General features: G+C 47.3%; 1 protein-coding gene across 4 annotated transcripts in view; it reads right to left on the reverse strand.

Annotated features, from left to right (window-relative positions):
* The window catches only part of ITSN1 (intersectin 1), a 113,875-nt gene that overhangs the window by 21,464 nt on the left and 73,448 nt on the right, over window positions 1–18,963 (reverse strand). For 3 of the 4 annotated variants that reach the window (XM_063180262.1, XM_063180248.1, XM_063180255.1), the window contains 7 exons: window positions 17,397–17,602; window positions 16,501–16,583; window positions 14,127–14,293; window positions 8,948–8,993; window positions 6,466–6,587; window positions 5,007–5,121; window positions 2,303–2,494 (listed from right to left, as the gene is read on the reverse strand). In XM_063180262.1, coding sequence (XP_063036332.1) covers window positions 2,303–2,494; window positions 5,007–5,121; window positions 6,466–6,587; window positions 8,948–8,993; window positions 14,127–14,293; window positions 16,501–16,583; window positions 17,397–17,602 — 931 coding nt within the window. Of the gene's footprint in view, window positions 1–1,547; window positions 2,064–2,302; window positions 2,495–5,006; window positions 5,122–6,465; window positions 6,588–8,947; window positions 8,994–14,126; window positions 14,294–16,500; window positions 16,584–17,396; window positions 17,603–18,963 lie in introns of those variants that run through there. The other variant, XM_063180270.1, reaches the window with a different exon arrangement.

Below are 18,963 nucleotides of genomic sequence, written 5' to 3' on the forward strand. Positions count from 1 at the left end.
AGAGAATCCCAGAACACCCTGAGCTGGAAGGGACCTGCCAGAGTCCAAGGACACACAGCAATCCTCCCTGAGCCAGAGGGGCAAAGGCTGCAGGGAGCAATGATGGATCTGGGCAGTTACAGGGAAACCACGTTCCAAGAGCCAGGCAGGTGTCCCTGGAGGCTCCAAGGGCCAGGCAGGTGTCCCTGGAGGGCTCCAAGGGCCAGGCAGGTGTCCCTGTGTCCCTGGAGGTTCCAGGTGTCCCTGGAGGCTCCAAGAAGCCAGGCAGGTGTCCCTGTGTCCCTGGAGGGCTCCAGGTGTCCCTGGAGGCTCCAAGGGCCAGGCAGGTGTCCCTGTGTCCCTGGAGGTTCCAGGTGTCCCTGGAGGCTCCAAGGGCCAGGCAGGTGTCCCTGTGTCCCTGGAGGTTCCAGGTGTCCCTGGAGGCTCCAAGGGCCAGGCAGGTGTCCCTGTGTCCCTGGAGGTTCCAGGTGTCCCTGGAGGCTCCATGAAGCCAGGCAGGTGTCCCTGTGTCCCTGGAGGCTCCATGAAGCCAGGCAGGTGTCCCTGTGTCCCTGGAGGGCTCCAGGTGTCCCTGTGTCCCAAAGGGCTCCAGTGCTGCTGCCAAAGCCCTCGGGTGTGACCCAGCAAGGAGACAACAACAAACACTGTCGGCCTCTTTTGTACGAAGGATTTAATTCTCTATACATGGAACTAATTGGAAAGGCTGGATTACAGTTGTTAAAGCTGCAGGTTTTTATATATTTATATAATTTACATTCATAGTGATGAAATACTGAAGTGCAACTGAGTAAGGAGCTTCACTTGTCCTGTGCACCTTTGCAGGACGGGTGGGGAGCAGGGAGCTGGGCTGGGACAGGGGACACAGACACCAGGAGTAAGCCCGTGGTAAATCAGGAGTAGCAGGGCTCTGTTGTGCTCTGTGAGGCGTTGGAGAGGGCACTGGCAGCACCTGCAGCAGGAGCCAGGCACGGCTCCAGCTCCCACTCATCTGTGTCAGTTCCACAGTCTGCTTTAGAAAATGTAAACATTGGCAATGGATTGCAGGGCTCAGTTCTATACATTCGTTCTTGTCAGGACAATGACTCGTTCGGGTGTTGTTCCACAGCTGAGCAGCCCCGGGGGAACTGGGAATTGTGGCAGCCCCAGGAGGGAACACTGCACCCATTTCTGCCCCAGGAATGTGACAAACCCAGGGACACACGCACACCAGGCTGTTTGCTCACTGTTTGCAGCCACAAGTAATGTGCAAAATCAAATGAACAGAGCTGGGTAAAACATCACTCCAGGTTTGCCTCTGGCAGGGGGAGGGCACCTCCCCTCCCCACAACGGGTTACACACTCAACAACAACACCTGGTACAAACAGTACAGTAACTACAACAAAATACCTGGAACTGGGCACATTTAAACTTCCTTAAACTGATTTTAACTCCTTCTGTTCTTTTGTAATTAAAAAAAAAAAAAGAAAATTAAAATAATAAAAAAAAAGACACATTGACAACACTGGACAAGTGAACAATAAAAAAGAAAGATACATAAAGTCTCCAATTCATGGACATTTGGAACAATTTTAATAGCACATGCAGCATTCCTTGATAGTGGGTCTTTTTGCACAAACAAAAATTGCAATGAAGAAATTAAATTTATACTTTTTCTTTAAAAGGCTAGAATATATCTTTAAAAAATAATTTTTAAAACTACCAAAAGCACCTGTGCAAAGGTGGAAAAATTAGTTTGGTAACTCTGAAAGCCACAAAAGGACCCACTATCCTCTGATTTTTACTGTTTTTTTGCGTGTGTGTGTTTTTGTTTTGTTGTTTTTTGTTTTGAATCAGTTTAATTTTGTCGGTAATTAACTCAACCATTGCGATTCCATGCAACTAAATGTCAAATGAGGTAAAACTGCTGTGCAGTGTGTTCTTGACTCAGAAGGCAGTAGATGATCATGCTGGAAGGCACATGATCAAGGCTGCATCTCCCATCATCCCTCTGGGCACTGCTATGGGATAGTGGGTCTCTTTGAGGACTTTCAAGCCTGAGTGGGGGATGGACAACATATGATTCCTAGAAAAAGGAGGAAAACAACACATAAGCAAAACAAAACAATGAGCAAATTCAAGCTGGGGAAATGAGGCAGGCGTGGCGAGGCACGGAGCAAAAATGATGGGGAGGGGGAACGTGCTGGGGGATGGGAACAAAACCAACCAAACACAGCGGGGACAGAAAGGTCTTCAAAGAGCCCCGGGGGCGGCGGGGCCCGGCAATGCTGCATGTGGGGGACACGGGGACACGGGGACACTCACACTGCTGGCTGGGGTCCGTGTCCGTGGTCAGCTTCACGTAGTTGGACGGGAAGAGCCCCACGTGGCCGTTGACCTCCCCCTTCCACCAGTCGGGGTCCTCCCTGCTGAGCACGGTGATGATCTGGCCCTTGCTGAAGGCCAGCTCGTCGTCGTTCTGCGCGCTGTAGTCGTACATGCCGATCACCTGGCACACTGGGACAGGGCACGGCGTCACCTGGGGCTGCAGCCACCCCCGGGGCATCCCCGAGCCACCCTGCCCTGCCCAGGGCCCCCAGAGCCAGCCTGGGCATCCCCGGGGCCGTGCCCATTCCCTGGGCAGCGCCAGCACCCTCTGGGCCAGAACCTTCCTGCTCTCCAGCCTGGCCCTGCCCACATGCAGAGGTCACCTCTGGACACTGCCCATGGCTCAGGACAGCTCCACAGAATCCCAGAATGACCAGGCTGGGAGAGACCTTCCAGACCATCGAGTCCAGCCCAGCCCCAACCAAACCCTGGCCCCCAGTGCCACATCCAGGCTTTGTTAAACACACCCAGGCATGGGGACTCCACCCCCTCCCCGGGCAGCCATTCCAGAACTTTCTCACCCTGGCTGCAAAAACCTTTTCCCTGCTCTCCAGCCTGTATTTCCCCTGGTGCAGCTCGAGGCTGTGTGGTCTGGGTGTGTCAGTGCTGCTGCAGACAGAGCCCAGCCCCAGGTGAGCACAGGCACCTTTCAGGAGCTGTGAGAGTGATGGGGGCAGCCCTGAGTCTCCTTTTCTGCAGGCTGAGCACCCCCAGCTCCCTCAGGGCTTCCTCACAGGGTTTGTGTTCCCTCTCCAGCCTCGTTGGCCCCTCTGGGTGTGCTCAGTGTCCATCCAGGACCCTGCAGTGACCAGAGCCCACCCTGGGGCTCAGCTCAAACTCCAGGGGTTTAAAAATCCCAAAGTTTCATGGAATCCCAGCAGGGCTTGTGTTGGAAGGGACCTCAAAGTCCATCCAGTGCCACCCCTGCCATGGACAGGGACACCTCCCACTGTCTCAGGGTGCTCCAGCCTGGCCTGGAAGCCCCACCAGGACCGGTCAGTGAACAGGGAAATCTGGGACACATTGGAACTTCCACTATTGGAAGCTGCAGAATGCAAAAAAAGCCAATGGTGATGCCTTTGTTGTCCCAGTGAGGTTTTCAGGACAAAAAAATCTTGGGAAATACAGGAGAAAATGAACAGAACTGGACAAAAGCATCCCAGGCCATCCAGGCTGCTCTGCTGGCACCCAGGACTGGTTCCAGCAGGGATTTTCTATTCCCTTGCAGTGGAACTCATCCAAGCCCAGAATCCAGCTGGTCCTGCTCACTCCTGACAAAACAGCTCCCTGAGCTCTCTGGAGCAGCAGGACTGTTCAGTTAAACCAATAATCCCTTCTATTTCTCTGCTAGGCCACAGGGCTTCTGCTTTTCCCACCACACATCAGACTCCCATTAATGAGCCTTGCTGGCAGCTTCTCTCCAATGGATTAATCCTAAAATTTGCTTTTATTTTCATCCTTGTAGCAAGCCAGCAACCTATTTCAATTTGCCAAACAGCTTTTCCTTTTTTAATTACAGTTTGATTAAGATTTTGATGTTCTGCAAGAAGTGCTAAAATTTTATTCTGTAAAATTTAGCGTGTGGGGAAAGCCACAGATTGTCAAACCTGAAACAATTTTACAAATACATAAAAAATCTCATCCTATTTCCTTGCAAAAGTTGTGTCTCAATGCTGAGTTGCCATTCTCAGCCTGAATTCCATGGGGCTTTAGGGAGGCATTTGCTGGACCTTTGTTACACCCACCAGAGGGGCCAGCAGCAGTGGCAGACACAGCGCCATGGAATGGGCTCTGGGGAGGCCCTGCCAGCCCAGCCAGGCTGGCTTCTGTGGGGATGGTCCTGAGGCCCTTCCCAAACCTGCACAGCAAAGGTCCCTCCCCGTGGGGTGTGTCCCACCTCAGACCTGGGGGTTCTGCAGGAGAGGAGCCCCAGGGGCAGCCCTGGCTCCTCCTGAGCCTCTGCAGCTCCTGCTGCACCCAGGGCTGGGCTGGGCATGGAGACACATCCAGAGCTCAGAGCTCCTGTCCCACAGGACAGGGCTGGGATGGAGACACATCCAGAGCTCCTGTGCCACAGGACAGGGCTGGGCTGGGCATGGAGACACATCCAGAGCTCCTGTTCCATGGGCAGGGCAGGGCTGGGATGGAGGAACATCCTAGAACCCAGAGCTCCTTTCCCACAGTCAGGGATGGGCTGGGGTGGGGATGGAAACACATCCCAGAGCTCAGAGCTCCTGTCCCACAGTCAGGGATGGGATGGGCTGGTTTGGGGATGGACACACATCCCAGAACCCAGAGCTCCAGTCCCAGTCAGGGATGGGATGGTTTGGGATGGAGGAACATCCCAGAGCTCCTGTTCCATGGACAGGGCAGGGATGGAGACACATCCCAGAGCTCCTGTCCCACACTCAGGGATGGGCTGGGGAATGCAGTAAGGCCCCAGAGCTCAGAGCTCCTGTCCCACACTCAGGGATGGTTTGGGGGATGCAGGAACGCCCCAGAGCTCCTGTCCCACACTCAGGGAAGGTTTGGGGGATGCAGGAACGCCCCAGAGGCTCTGGAGCTCCACACCCCTCCCAGCTGAAGGCCCAGCAGGGGCACAGCGGGCAGGGCAGGGGTGCCAGGGGCAGGCAGGGCTCACCTGAGGGTGCTGCAGGCCTGGGCAGCTCCGTGGGGGTGCTCTTGCTGGTGCCAGGGCTCAGCAGTTTGACGTAGTTGGCCGGGAACCAACCGATCTGGCGCTTCTTGCCACGCGCCTGCGGAGACAGAGCGGGTCAGCGGGATGGAGGGGCAGAGCTGCCCAGAGCTGGCCAGAACTGGCCAGAAACTGCTCAGGAACTGCCCAGAACTGCTCAGGAACTGCTCAGAACTGCCCAGAACTGCCCAGGAACTGCCCAGAACTGCTCAGAACTGCCCAGAACTGCCCAGGAACTGCCCAGAACTGCTCAGAACTGCTCAGAACTGCTCAGAACTGCTCAGGAACTGCTCAGGAACTGCTCAGAGCTGCCCAGAACTGCTCAGAACTGCTCAGAGCTGCCCAGAACTGCCCAGTCAGGGCCTGGGCAGCACTAGGGGTTCAGAACTGCCCAGCCCAGCTGGGAAAGAGTTGAGGAGGGAAAACTCAGCTGTTCTGTGCCACTAGCTGAACGCTATAATTTTTAACATAGAATCTTGTTAGTATTTCTAGTTAAACACTTGTTCATTATTACACCTGTTACATTAAAATAGATCCCCAGGTTGTGACAGTTGAAACAGAGATTCAGAATCCAAATTTCCTCTTTTTTTTACAGAAACAGATCCAAGCTTTCCAATGCCTTGTGTCACCAAAGCAGGAAACCTCATCCTGTTATCCCCCCAAACCCAATGTCCATTGCAAACCAAATCCATAAAAATTCCTTGCAGTAAAAAGGCTCTTCCAGAACTTTGAATCCTAGCTTCCAACTCTACCTCAAGAATGATTTTAACTGTTTATTCTCTTTGTGTTAGAATAAGGTTGGCATTTTGGGCAAGGAGAATTTTGCCTCTGAAAATCAGATTGTTAACTTCAATAGGAAAAAAAAAAAGTAATCTAAAGGATTCACTATTCTTGAACTACTTTCTTCCCTGTCTAAACCTTTACTGAAAAGAAAACACTTGATCTAAAGCCTATTTAGATAATTTAAGATATTTTTGAACACTGCATTAAAGCTTAAATGCTTAATGCTAAAAACATTTGCCTTATTTTCCCTTCACCCTGACCAGTGTGGAGCAGGAGAATAAAAACAACAGTCAGGGATTGCTAAGAAAATAAAACCCAATTGTAAAACCACATGTAAGGCATTAAAGCATCTAAATTACATCTGAGCATTGACACAACCAAGACTGAATTGTCTCAGGCCTCCCAGCAGCTGCTCAGTGCTAATTGTGGCAGCTCTTGCCCAGAGAAGTTTCTTTTCTGTCTTAAAATACATTTAATGGAGACTCTTTAGAGGTAAAAGTTACCAACAGCACCAAGGTTAGTGAGAGAAAACCCCAATGCAATGCTGGAAAAGGATTTCTCCCCTACTAAAAAACATTTTTTAAAAAAATGTGATTTTACTAGGAAAAAAGAAGGAACTAACTTGGAGCTCTCCTTCCCACCAACCACCTGGATTCTTCTTTCTGATGAGGATCAGCTGGCCAGGAGCAAGAGTCAGCTGTTCTGGGCCTGTTGCTGTGTAAGAGGCAATAACTTGGGCAATTTCTGTTGAAGCAGAGGAGGAAAGAAAAGGTTAATTTGAAAAAAAATCCGAGCACATTTTATCCAACATTAATTCTGCTGCTATAGGACTGTGTTATTCCTTTCCATAAAATTGTTATGGATTTATGTATTTCCATGAATACATGTGGGAACTGGAAAATAAATGAGAGGTTCAGAGAATAAAGAAGTAATAAACCAGAGGTGCAGCAGCTCTGTGGTAGGAGATCAACAATTAGAGAATAATAATAATGATGATAATGATAATAATGATAATGATGATGATGATAATGATGATGATGATGATGATGATAATAATAATAATAATAATAATAATAATAATAATAATAATAATAATAATAATAATAATAATAATAATAGTAATAGTAATAGTAATAGTAATGCAGCTCTCAAAATGCAGTGTTTTCCAGTAAATCCATCTTTGCATTTCACTCCCTAAGGAGAGGAGACACACCAATGACAAAACAATGAAGCTGCACCCAGAGGTGCAAACCAAGGCTGGCAGAGAATTTCCCACCACCTGGCCCCAAAAGGAATGTTTTTCCCAAGCAGCAAAGAGGATTTCCCTGGAAATCTCTGTTCCCTCCCAGCCCAGGAGCAGGGAGCTGCCAGCTCCAGGGAATTCCCCCAAGCTGTGCTGGGGTTCCCTCTGTGGAACAGTTCAGGTCCCACAGGTAACCCAGCTCTGGCCCCAGTGCAGCTGCAGAGCTCTGTGCCCTCCCAGAGCCAGGCTCAGCCCTGTCCCAGGCTCAGCCCTGTCCCAGGCTCAGCCCTGTCCCCAGCTCAGCCCTGTCCCCAGCTCAGCCCTGTCCCAGGCTCAGCCCTGTCCCAGGCTCAGCTCTGTCCCCAGCCCTGTCCCCAGCTCAGCCCTGTCCCCAGCTCAGCTCTGTCCCCAGCTCAGCCCTGTCCCCAGCCCTGTCCCCAGCTCAGCTCTGTCCCCAGCTCAGCCCTGTCCCCAGCCCTGTCCCCAGCTCAGCTCTGTCCCCAGCTCAGCCCTGTCCCCAGCCCTGTCCCAGGCTCAGCCCTGTCCCCAGCTCAGCCCTGTCCCAGCTCAGCCCTGTCCCCAGCCCTGTCCCAGGCTCAGCCCTGTCCCCAGCTCTGCCCTGTCCCAGGCTCAGCCCTGTCCCAGGCTCAGCCCTGTCCCAGCTCAGCCCTGTCCCAGCTCAGCCCTGTCCCCAGCCCTGTCCCCAGGCCATTGCAGGCCCACGGGGACACATTTACCACCCCCAGGGTGGGGCTGGGGCTGCTGGGGCCTCCCGAGGGACCCAGGGCAGTGCCAGCCCTCAGGGATTCATCCCCAGGAACCACAAACCCTGCAGGGCTGGGAACAAGGGAGGCTTTGGGGCAGGGGAGACACAAAGGGAGGGGGAGCCCAGCAGGGAAATGATCAATGATTGATGTGAGATTTAGAAGGAAAGGACCAGTAGGAACATGAAAAATGATCGGAGAAGCAACTGAGACACAAATGAGCAGCATGAGGAGGATGAGGAGCAATCCAAGGGCTGCAGAGAACACAGGGTCAGAACCTCCCTCAGGAGGGCAGGCACAGGGGAGCCAGGCAGGGATGGAAGCCTGGGGTGACAAAGGGGCTTTAAACTGGGTCTGGGGTCAGCACACACAGCCATGGAGCCATGGAATGGAGCCATGGAATGGTTTGGGTTGGGAGGGACCCCAGAGCCCACCCAGTGCCACCCCTGCCATGGCAGGGACACCTCCCACTGTCCCAGTGTCCAGCCCGGCCTTGGGCACTGCCAGGGGTGCAGGGGCAGCAGCCCCAGCTGCTCTGGGCACCCTGTGCCAGGGCCTGCCCACCCTGCCAGGGAACAATTCCTCATGGCCAGTGTCCCATCCAGCCCTGCCCCTCTCAGCAGAGCCAGTTCCCAGCCCAGCTCCTCCCTGGTTTGCCCTCACCCAGCACTGACTCTGCTCCTGGCTTTTGTCTGTTTAAACCTCCCACTCCCCTGCCACACCTGCTGTGTTTAATGAGAAATTCCCCCTCCTGTCTGCTGCTTCCACAGCTAAGAAACCTGGAGAGGGGCTGGGACAGGGGGATCTGAGCAACCCAGCAGGAAGTTCACATCCACCTCTGAGCAAGCAGAGTTTCATTCTCTGGCTACATGTTATTTAGTGATTGACACACTAGAATGATTAGAGGATGAATTCTTTTATTACATTTACATTATTTATTAACTGTATTTATTCCAGTTATTTGATAATGGTTTTCATCAGTGCAAACCACTCCAAGATGATCAAGAGCAAACACTATTTTCATGGAAAAGGTTTTGTTGCCATTGAATTGAACACTTAAGAACAGAGAGAAGGTGCTGCCACAATATTTGACTCACCAGGTTTCTTCCCTAAGCTTCCTGTTTTCCCAGCTGCTCCTGGAGCCTTGAAATGGAGAACAAGAGGCAAGTTTAGCACTCAGGTTTCTTTCTCCAGTACATGAAAATGATTTACAAAGCTTCACTCAACAAGCACGTGAGTCAAAAACTCACAGAAATTCTGTTCTTACAGAAACCCTAATATTTTAGATGGCAATAAACATCTGGGAATAAATACCAAGCGTGAAATGGATGGTTTGTTAATGCAGAAGTGCAGACTTTTAGTTCCTTTTGTGGGCTGCAAATACCAAAGGAGATCCCATTTGCAATCCCAAAGGAGATCCCATTTGTAATTCCACAGTAGATCCCATTTGCAATCCCAAAGGAGATCCCATTTGTAATCCCAAAGGAGATCCCATGTGCAATTCCAAAGCAGATCCCATTTGTGATTGCAGTTCCATGTATCTGCAGAATGGGATTTCTGTGGAGGTGAGCTGCAACAACAACAGAATTTTCCATCCCTCCAAATTGCTGGGTTGCAAATATTCCTGAGCAGCTCCCTGCAGCCAGGCAGGGTGAGGTGAGGTGAGGTGAGGGATGAACATCTGCACCCAAGGGATTGGGAAGCAAAGCCTTTGAAGAGCCACAAAAATCCAGCAGAACCTGACATCAGTCCAGCTCCTGCCCCTAAATAATTCCTGCAGTTTCCTCCCAGGCCACGACAGTTTTCTGTCCTGCAGAAAGGAGGTCTGAGGTGGAAAACAGAAACTTTAATCTAAACTGGACTTGGCCAGGAATGCTGGGGAGCCATAAAGGTCCTCTGGCCTTCAACACTTCCACCTCCCTGAACTGCACCTTCAGGATCCTCCTCACAAACTTGGAGCCAACATCAAAGCACCTGAAGGCCTCCACAGAATCCTCATTCCTGTGTGGAAAGAAGAGTTTCCTCCTCCACATTCTCCCTGCCAACCGAGGTTTGAGAACTTGGGGATTCTGGCAGGAATTGAACTGAGGAGTAACTGAAGAACAGCTCAGGGCTGAGAGGAAAGGGCCCCTCAACCCCCTGTGCTGGCTGTGAGGCACCCATAAAATGGATCTTCAGCTTGCCTGGGTGTCTCAGAGCTCCTTTCCTGTCACACACCATTGCAGATACAGGAGCAGCAGATCCTCCTCTCCTCCCTCACTCCTTTGATTGTCCCCAGATCCCTCCCTGCCCTGTGAGCAGAGCCCCAGGGGATCAGGGGCAGGAATTGTGGTGTCCTCCCAAAGCTGGCTCAGCCCTGTCCCCAGAGCAGGTGCAGGGTCAGGGGAGCAGCTTAACCCCCCCACAGTGGGGCTGGGGCTGCTGAAGCACCTGGGGACAGGGGGACATGGCCCTGACAGCCCCACACAGGGGGATGGACCAGGGTGATCCCAGGAACTCCTCCTGCCCTGGGAAGGGTTTCTGCCAGAGGAACACCCTCTGCCCTCCTCAGCAGAGAACAAGCGGTGGGCCTCCAGAGAAAGCTCTCCAGAACAAGGGCCTGTTCCTCCAGAGAAAGCTCTCTGGAACAAGGGCCTGTTCCTCCAGAGAAACCCCTCCAGAACAAGGGCCTGTTCCTTCAGAGAAAGCTCTCCAAAACAAGTGCCTGTTCCTCCAGAGAAACCTCTCTGGAACAAGGGCCTGTTCCTTCAGAGAAACCTCTCCAGAACAAGTGCTGGACCTCCAGAGAAACCCCTCCAGAACAAGTGCTGGACCTCCAGAGAAAGCTCTCCAGAACAAGGGCCTGTTCCTCCAGAGAAACCTCTCCAGAACAAGGGCCTGTTCCTTCAGAGAAACCTCTCCAGAACAAGTGCTGGACCTCCAGAGAAACCCCTCCAGAACAAGTGCTGGACCTCCAGAGAAAGCTCTCCAGAACAAGGGCCTGTTCCTCCAGAGAAACCTCTCCAGAACAAGGGCCTGTTCCTTCAGAGAAAGCTCTCCAGAACAAGGGCCTGTTCCTCCAGAGAAAGCTCTCCAGAACAAGTGCTGGACCTCCAGAGAAACCTCTCCGGAACAAGTACCTATTCCTCCAGAGAAACCTCTCCAGAACAAGTGCCTGTTCCTCCAGAGAAACCTCTCCAGAACAAGTGCCTCTTCCTCCAGAGAAACCTCTCCGGAACAAGTACCTATTCCTCCAGAGAAACCTCTCCAGAACAAGGGCCTGTTCCTTCAGAGAAACCTCTCCAGAACAAGGGCCTGTTCCTTCAGAGAAACCTCTCCAGAACAAGTGTCTGGACATTCAGAGAAACCTCTCCAGAACAAGGGCCTGTTCCTCCAGAGAAACCTCTCCAGAACAAGGGCCTGTTCCTCCAGAGAAACCTCTCCAGAACAAGTGCTGGACCTCCGGAGCAGCCTCTCCTCCCAGCCATGCCTTGGCCAGCCCCCATGCTGCTGGATTGAGGCACATGGACACACCAAAGGCTGGAACATTGCTTTTACTGGGAAACAGAGAGGTGATTTTCAAACAGAAACCCCAGAACCACCCTGACCACACTGAGTCTGAACTGACTTGGAGGATTCTCTGAATCCTCAGTGCAAAGCAGAAGGGACACATGGAAAAGTCCTACAGCACTTAAAGAAGTAACTGAATTCATAAATAACACATTTAGGATGGTGCCCGTTTCTGGCCCACTCAGGAGAGGGAGAAGCTTTTCCTATTCCTTCAGCTGAGAGAAAGCAGAGCAGTGAGGACAGAGCCTGTCCCTGCACACCTGGGACACTCCCTGAGGGCACTTGTGACAAGTGATGGAGTCTCCTGAGCCAGCAGAGCAGAACCTGCTCTGTCAATTTAATAATCCCCAGCAAGGACTTGCAATTGTGCCCTACACAGGACCCTTCAACCCCAGCTTGATCCATTCAGGGATTATTTTCTGAAGCCCTGTGCAAAGTTTTATAATCAGATGTCTTGAAATTGTTGTGTTTCCAAGCCATCCCCACAGAGGGAATTCTCAACAGTGCCCAGAATAAACCCTTTGTCCATCCCTCCCTAAGGAACAGCCTCAGAATGGGCCATTATTCCTCTGAAGAACAAAGACTTTCCCACTTTTTTAATAAAGGAACAGGGAATGGTTTGTTTTACCACCCTGAGGTGAATGGGCATAGAAGAACAAATTTAAAAAAATTCTTCAGCTGTAGAAACCATTGAGATTTTGAGTCATTTCTAGAAACTCTGCCCTTGCTGCTCAAAGATCAGCCCTGCTTTTCTTTGGTTCTGTCAATAGTGCAGAACACATGAAATGATTCCTCTTTTCAGAACATTTTGCAGCCCAGGCAGCTGTCCAAGCACAGCAGCACATCTGAGTGTGAGAGAGTGAGATTTCTGAGAGCCAGGACTCTGAAATCCCCTGCAAAAACTGGCTCAGGGAGAGCAGGCTGGGGAGCAAAACCCAGCTCCCCACTTGGAGGCAGATCTGTGTCCTGCAGGAACCCTGGCATGGAAAAACACCCCAGAGCAGGGCTCCACCAGCCCTGTGCCTCTTCCTCCCTCTCTCACCCAGATCTTAGCTGAAGGTGGGGTTTTACCAAACACAAAGGGCACTTGGAGCAGCTTTGGGTGAAGTGCACTGAGCTGGTGCAGCCCCAGGCAGGCTGGGGTGACAGAAACCCCAAGCTGAGCTCTCTGAGCAAAGGGGAACTGAACACCTGAGCTCTGCCCCAATCCCACCTCTGCTGCAATACCAAACATCACTGACTGCAAGGGTTTTAATCCAGAAACCCCAAACTGAGCTCTCTGAGCAAAGGGAACTCAGAACTCAACACCTGAGCTCTGCCCCAATCCCAACTCTAGACTGCAATACCAAACATCACTGACTGCAAGGGTTTTAATCCTGGCCCAGAGGATGTTGTTGGAATTTCCTGACACTGCAGAAATTTCCTCTTGAAAGGTTTCCTACAGCTGAATTTCACTGCAGCTTTTATGCTCTGGCTTTTCCAGCAGCAGGAATGGCTTTAAGGAGTGGCTCTGCCCAGGTCTGTGCTGCAGTCTTTCAGTTTTTACCACACAAATCCCCCAAATCCACTGATTTTTACTCATTTATCTTTAACCCCCTATTATTCCAGAGTTATAAGCAAGAATCCTTCTCATCAAGAGATCAGTCATGTACCCAGCTCTGAATCTAAACTAATTCCTACTGGGAGATAAATTATCCTCTCAAGCCATATAAATGAGAGAACATCTCTCTTTAGAATGCCTAAAAAAAAGCAAAAAAAAAAAAACCACAAAAAAAAAACCCCAACAAGGATGTATACTTTGGAGTTATTTCAAGATAAAAAGAGATGAAACAGAACCTCTATTATTCAGTCAAAATCTGACTAATAAATACAGTATTTAGCAAAATTTTGGTGAAGATTTGTTCTTGATGGCAAGAAATGATAGGGAAAAAATGTAATAGACTGTGATAGAAATATTACTGTGCAGATTTTTTTTTTTTTAATAATGGCAGTAAGATACAGCTCAGGCATTAAAAACTTACCAGGGCAATAAAACATTCATGGCTGCTCTGACCAGTGTCTAAAAAACTACCAAGTGCACTGCTGATGTTGGCATTATTGACATGGATGATCCCCCAAGTTATTTATAAAATTAAGTTGTAAAATGCAACAAATATAGTTGTTATTGTAATTGTTTAGTATAGGTGTATATATTGTTTGCATATATTAATATAAGTTGTATATATATTGTTATATATTGTATATATATTTGCATATATGTTTATATATGTTATATAGTTTGTATATGTATTGTTATATATTGTATATATGTTTGTATATATTTTATATATGTTACATATATTGTTTGTATATATGTTGTTATATATATTGTGTATATATAGTGTACATATATGTTAATATATGTTGTATATATGCAGTTATATGTATTGTATATATTGAATATATATGTTTGTATATAGGTTAATATATGTTGCATATGTTGTTTGTATATATGTTGTTATATGTATTGTGTATATATTGTATATATATATTTGTATATATGTTAATATACGTTGTATATGTTGTTTGCATATATGTTAATATATATTGTATATTACATATATATGTTTGTATATATGTTGTATCGGTAATTTTTTTCAGACATTAAATCTGCAAAGCATTTCTATTTCCCCTACCACGCCCTGCCCTGCAGCTAGCACTACAACCCCAAAGAAAACATTTCTCTACCTCAGAATCTTTGAGTCTCACATAATTAGATGGGAAAACTCCTGATTTATCACCCAGCGTTCCCGTCCACCAGTCACCATCTTTCTTTGTCACCAGGATCAGGTCACCTTGTTGGAAAGTGAGGTCCCCCTGCTCCGAGCTCTCGTAGGTGTACATGGCAATGTACTCTGCAAAGGGGAAATGCACCATAAATAAAGAAATATACAGCATCAATAAATAAATAAATATAAAATGGAAACTGCTGAGACACCCCCAGGGATCCCCTGCCAAACCTCAGTAATGTCAGGGCTAGGCAGAAGGAAAATTTTTATTTATTGCTCATAGAAAAACACCAATATTTAATGAATAAAATTGTATTTATCAGAACTGAATAGGATCTATTAAAAGGCTGGCTCAGGGGGTTTGTATATAATCTGCTATTTTAATTTTATGTACATATATATATATGTTCATATTTTATGTACATTTTAATAATTTAAATGTACATAAATCATTCATTTAGATATTAAACATGTTTCCCAGTGGTTTCTGGGTTGTGCTGATGAGGGGGATTTTCAGAGTTTGGGATGCAAAGTGCACACACCTTATAAATCACCTTCTGCACATGAGCTTTTCTTCAACCCTCTCAACAGAAGGTGTTAAATCCCTGCTTTATTGTCTCTCAAAACCACACTTTTTTGAAGTGTTTAAAGTAAAGCTGTGCTCCTTTTTAATACAAACACAACACCTGAGACATCCCACCTGGGACAAGACTCTGCCTGCCCACAATTCCCTCTCCTCAAACACCAGGAAAACCAGAACAAGGTGATCCTTAATTAAATTCCCTTCCAACCCAAACCAGCTGGGGTTCTATGGAATAATCACTGAGCACAGCAGCTGTACTTGCAAATAACTGATTATTTCCCTTTTCTTTGCTGCTCCCTCCTTTTAGTTTCTGTGCTGCTCAGGCGAGACACAAATTCAATATAAATGTCCCCAAAATTGTGCCTGGAATTGCAGTTAGAACCTTCAGGGGTGCAGCAGGGACCACACACAAATGTTCACCTGTACCATTTAATTAATTGATCTCCTCTGCCTGTGATTTAATGAACCTGCAGCTGCCTCCCTCTGCAGGGGATTAAGGAGCTCAGGTGGGGAGGGTGACAACAGCCAGGAATTCCCCTTTTAAAACCCTTCAGAAAAATTCCTGTGAGCTCTGAGTCTGTGCCCAGGCTCCAGCTTTGAAAGGATCCCAGGATTCCCCAAGTGATGTCACTGCCTTCACCAAGAGCTCTAATGACACATTGGCAATGAGCTTTGGGGGAAATTAAAATGTTTACCATGTCCTGACACCATGGACAGGTGTGCTTTTTTTGGCCCTCTGTGAAAACCCATTCTGGATCAGAAAATGTTACCAAAATAATGGCAAAAAAAAAAGAGAAATATTGGAAAAAGTATAAACTACAAAATATATTTTCACATCTTTTGTAATTTGTACTTTTTCCAATATTTCTATTGGTTATTTTAGTATCTTCTGTAGTTTGTACTTTTTTCAATACTTCTATAGGATATTTTAATATCTTTTGTAGTTTGGTAATTTTCCTAATATTTCTATTGGATATTTTAGTATCTTTTGTAGATGGTACTTTTGCCAATATTTCTATTGGATATTTTCAAATCTTTTGCAGTTTGGTACTTTTCCTAATATTTCTATTGAATATTTTAGTATATTTTGTAGTTGGTACTTTTCCCAATATTTCTATTGGATATATATTCATATATTTTGTAGTTTGGTACTTTTCCCAATATTTCTATTGGATATTTTCATATCTTTTGTAGTTTGCACTTTTCCCAATATTTCTACTATTGGATATTTTCATATCTTTTGTAGTTTGCACTTTTCCCAATATTTCTACTATTGGATATTTTCATATCTTTTGTAGTTTGCACTTTTTCCAATCTTTCTATTGGATATTTTCTTATCTTTTGTAGTTTGTACTTTTTTCAATACTTCTACAGGATATTTTAATATATTTTGTAGTTTGGTACTTTTCCTAATATTTCTATAGGATATTTTAGTATCTTTTGTAGTTGGTACTTTTTCCAAGCTTTCTATTGGATATTTTAATATATTTTGTAGTTTGTACATTTCCCAATATTTCTATTGGATATTTTCATATCTTATGTGATATGTGAAGTTATTCCTTCTCTATACACAGCATAAAAAAACTGTTACTCTAATAATAATAATTCTAAATTATTCCAGAGGTAAACTGATCAGTATTTGGGTTTTACCACCACTTGAAGAGCCCAATCTGGCTCCTGATTTTGGCAAAAAAAGCAGAATTGTTGTGTTCAATGCAGAGCAAGAGCTGCCAGGGCAGCCAGGACTCACCTTCCCCTGACACTGCTGCCTTGGCTGCTGGGGATGCTACTCTTTTCAGACTAGCAGGACTTTCTGAGGAACCAGAATCCATGCTTTAGAAGAAAATAATGGTTATTTAAGAAATTCAATCTCTTCAGAAAAATTATTATTATTATATTTCAAATATAAAATGCACCTGCACTCCCAAGCAACTCCCTGGGTTTTAAAAGAAGAGACAGTAAATGTGCAAAATAAATGTGCAAAAAAAAGCTTTGAATCCAGTGGACTGCCATGGTCACATTTAAACAACTGCCTTAAATACAGAATTTTCTGTATCTCCTCTTTTGCCTCAGGAAAAAATGAGCTAAAATCATGCTCATTTGTACTCCTAATGCTAATGCTGCCTTTATAATAAAAAAAAAAAAGAGATTTTAAATGTTTAATCCTCCAAGAATAATGAGAAGTGATTTAGATTTGAGGAATACCTTTGAATTTTGGGCAGAGAGGAGCTCTGACTTACACAGCTGTCTTGAGAAAGTCCAATACACTCATTTTTCAGTTGCAAGTCACATAAAATGAAGAAGGTTAATTGATCTTTTGTTGGTGAGGCGAGACCCAAGGAGAACTGAGGTCAGTGTTCTTATTCTTATTTTCTTATTATTCTTATTTTCTTTTTCTTATTCTTATTGAGGTCAGTTTTCTTATTTCTTAAATTCTTATTTTCTTATCTTATTGTTAATTATTTTCTTAATTTCTCAATTAAGAAATTGAAAATATCTCCAGTTTTCAGGATGGGAAGTCAAAACCCTCCAGATAAAAGCAGGGTCCCTTTTACAGGGTACAACTCTAAAATTCAAGCGTGCAGCTCTTCCAATTTCCTTCTACCCCAGCACAGAAGTGAGGGACAGGAAAAGCAAACAAAATACCTTGTGGATTTCCTGATGGGGCCTGAGATGAGCTTGACATAGGATTTGGGGAACCAGCCCTTGTGGCCCTGCACCTCCCCAAACCACCACATGTCCTGCTGCTCCAGCACGGTGATCACGTCGTTCTTGTTGAAGTTCAGGTGGTTGTCCTTCTTTGCTCTCCAGGGGTACAGAGCCTGGGCCTGAAGCCCCTCCACCTTCTCACCCTTCAGAAAGGAAAGCAGCAGTCAGTCATGCCCCACCTTCAGCAAGAAAGCTGCTCAGGGAATTATGTCCTCAGGATGCTTGGACAGCAACAAATCTCTCAACTAAAGCACCAGTTAAATGTACAAAGTAATTCTAGAAATGGTTACAGCCCTCCTGCATTTCTGTCTGTTTACACATCATCATTGCAATGCAAGATTAAATTAATTACTTTTATTTAAGACACACACATGTAATAAACCCCTGTGAAGTTGCTTTGGCAGGACTTCTAGGCCATTTTATGGAAAATGATGCTTTGTTGTACTTTATTCATGGCACATTGCAATTTCTTTTAGCACTTCCCAAAACACATGAGCTCCCAAGAAGAGTTTGTTGTTCCACTGAGGAAAAGGAAATGCCTGAAGAGAGGGACAGAATTCAGCTGGGAAGCTTTGCCATTGCTGTTCCACTTAACCCACTTGGGAGTGAGGCTGTCAGGGGAGTGAAGAACCCAAGGAACAGATTCAAACCTAAAAAAGCCATCCCAGACCAGCAAAGCAGAAACTGCCCTGTGCTAAATCCTGCCCCAGATGTTGTCAATGGATCAGAGATCCACAGAATGGCCTGGCTTGGGAGAGACCTGAAATCCCACCCAGTGCCACCCCTGCCATGGCAGGGGCACCTCCCACTGTCCCCAGTGTCCAGCCTGGCCTTGGGCACTGCCAGGGGTGCAGGGGCAGCCCCAGCTGCTCTGGGCACCCTGTGCCAGGGCCTGCCCACCCTGCCAGGGAACAATTCCTCATTGCCAAGATCCCACCCAGCCCTGCCCTCTGGCACTGGCAGCCATTCCCTGTGTGCTGTCCCTGCATCCCCTGGCAATTGTCTCTCTCCAGCTCTCCTGGGGCTCCTCCAGGCCCTGCAAGGCCACCCTGAGCTCAGCCCAAAGCTTCTCCTGTGCAGGTGAACAATGCCAGCTGTGCCAGCCTTTCCTGCCAGCAGAGCTGCTCCAGCCCTCTGCTCATCCTGGAGCCTCCTCTGGGCTCTGCAGCAGCTCCAGCTCCTCCCTGCGCTGGGGCAGGTGGGACCTCCCTGCCACCCCTCCTGCAGGTGCTCACTGTGTCCTGTCACGTGAGTGTTTTCATGCACAGGCAAGGTTCCCCCTTTGCTCTCCAAGCCTTTTGTAATTTGTACTTTTTCCAGTATTTCTACTGGATATTTTCATATCTTTTGTGACATGTGAAATTATTCCTTCTTGATACACAACACACATAAGCTGTTACTCTAATAATAATAATAATAAATCTGAATGATTCCAGAGGCAAAGTGACTAGCAGCTGGGTTTTAGCCCCACTTGCTGAGCCCAGTCTGCCCCTGCTCGGGGCAG

The sequence above is a fragment of the Melospiza melodia genome, chromosome 2, assembly GCF_035770615.1.
Source record: "Melospiza melodia melodia isolate bMelMel2 chromosome 2, bMelMel2.pri, whole genome shotgun sequence".
Classification (NCBI taxonomy): Eukaryota; Metazoa; Chordata; class Aves; order Passeriformes; family Passerellidae; genus Melospiza; species Melospiza melodia.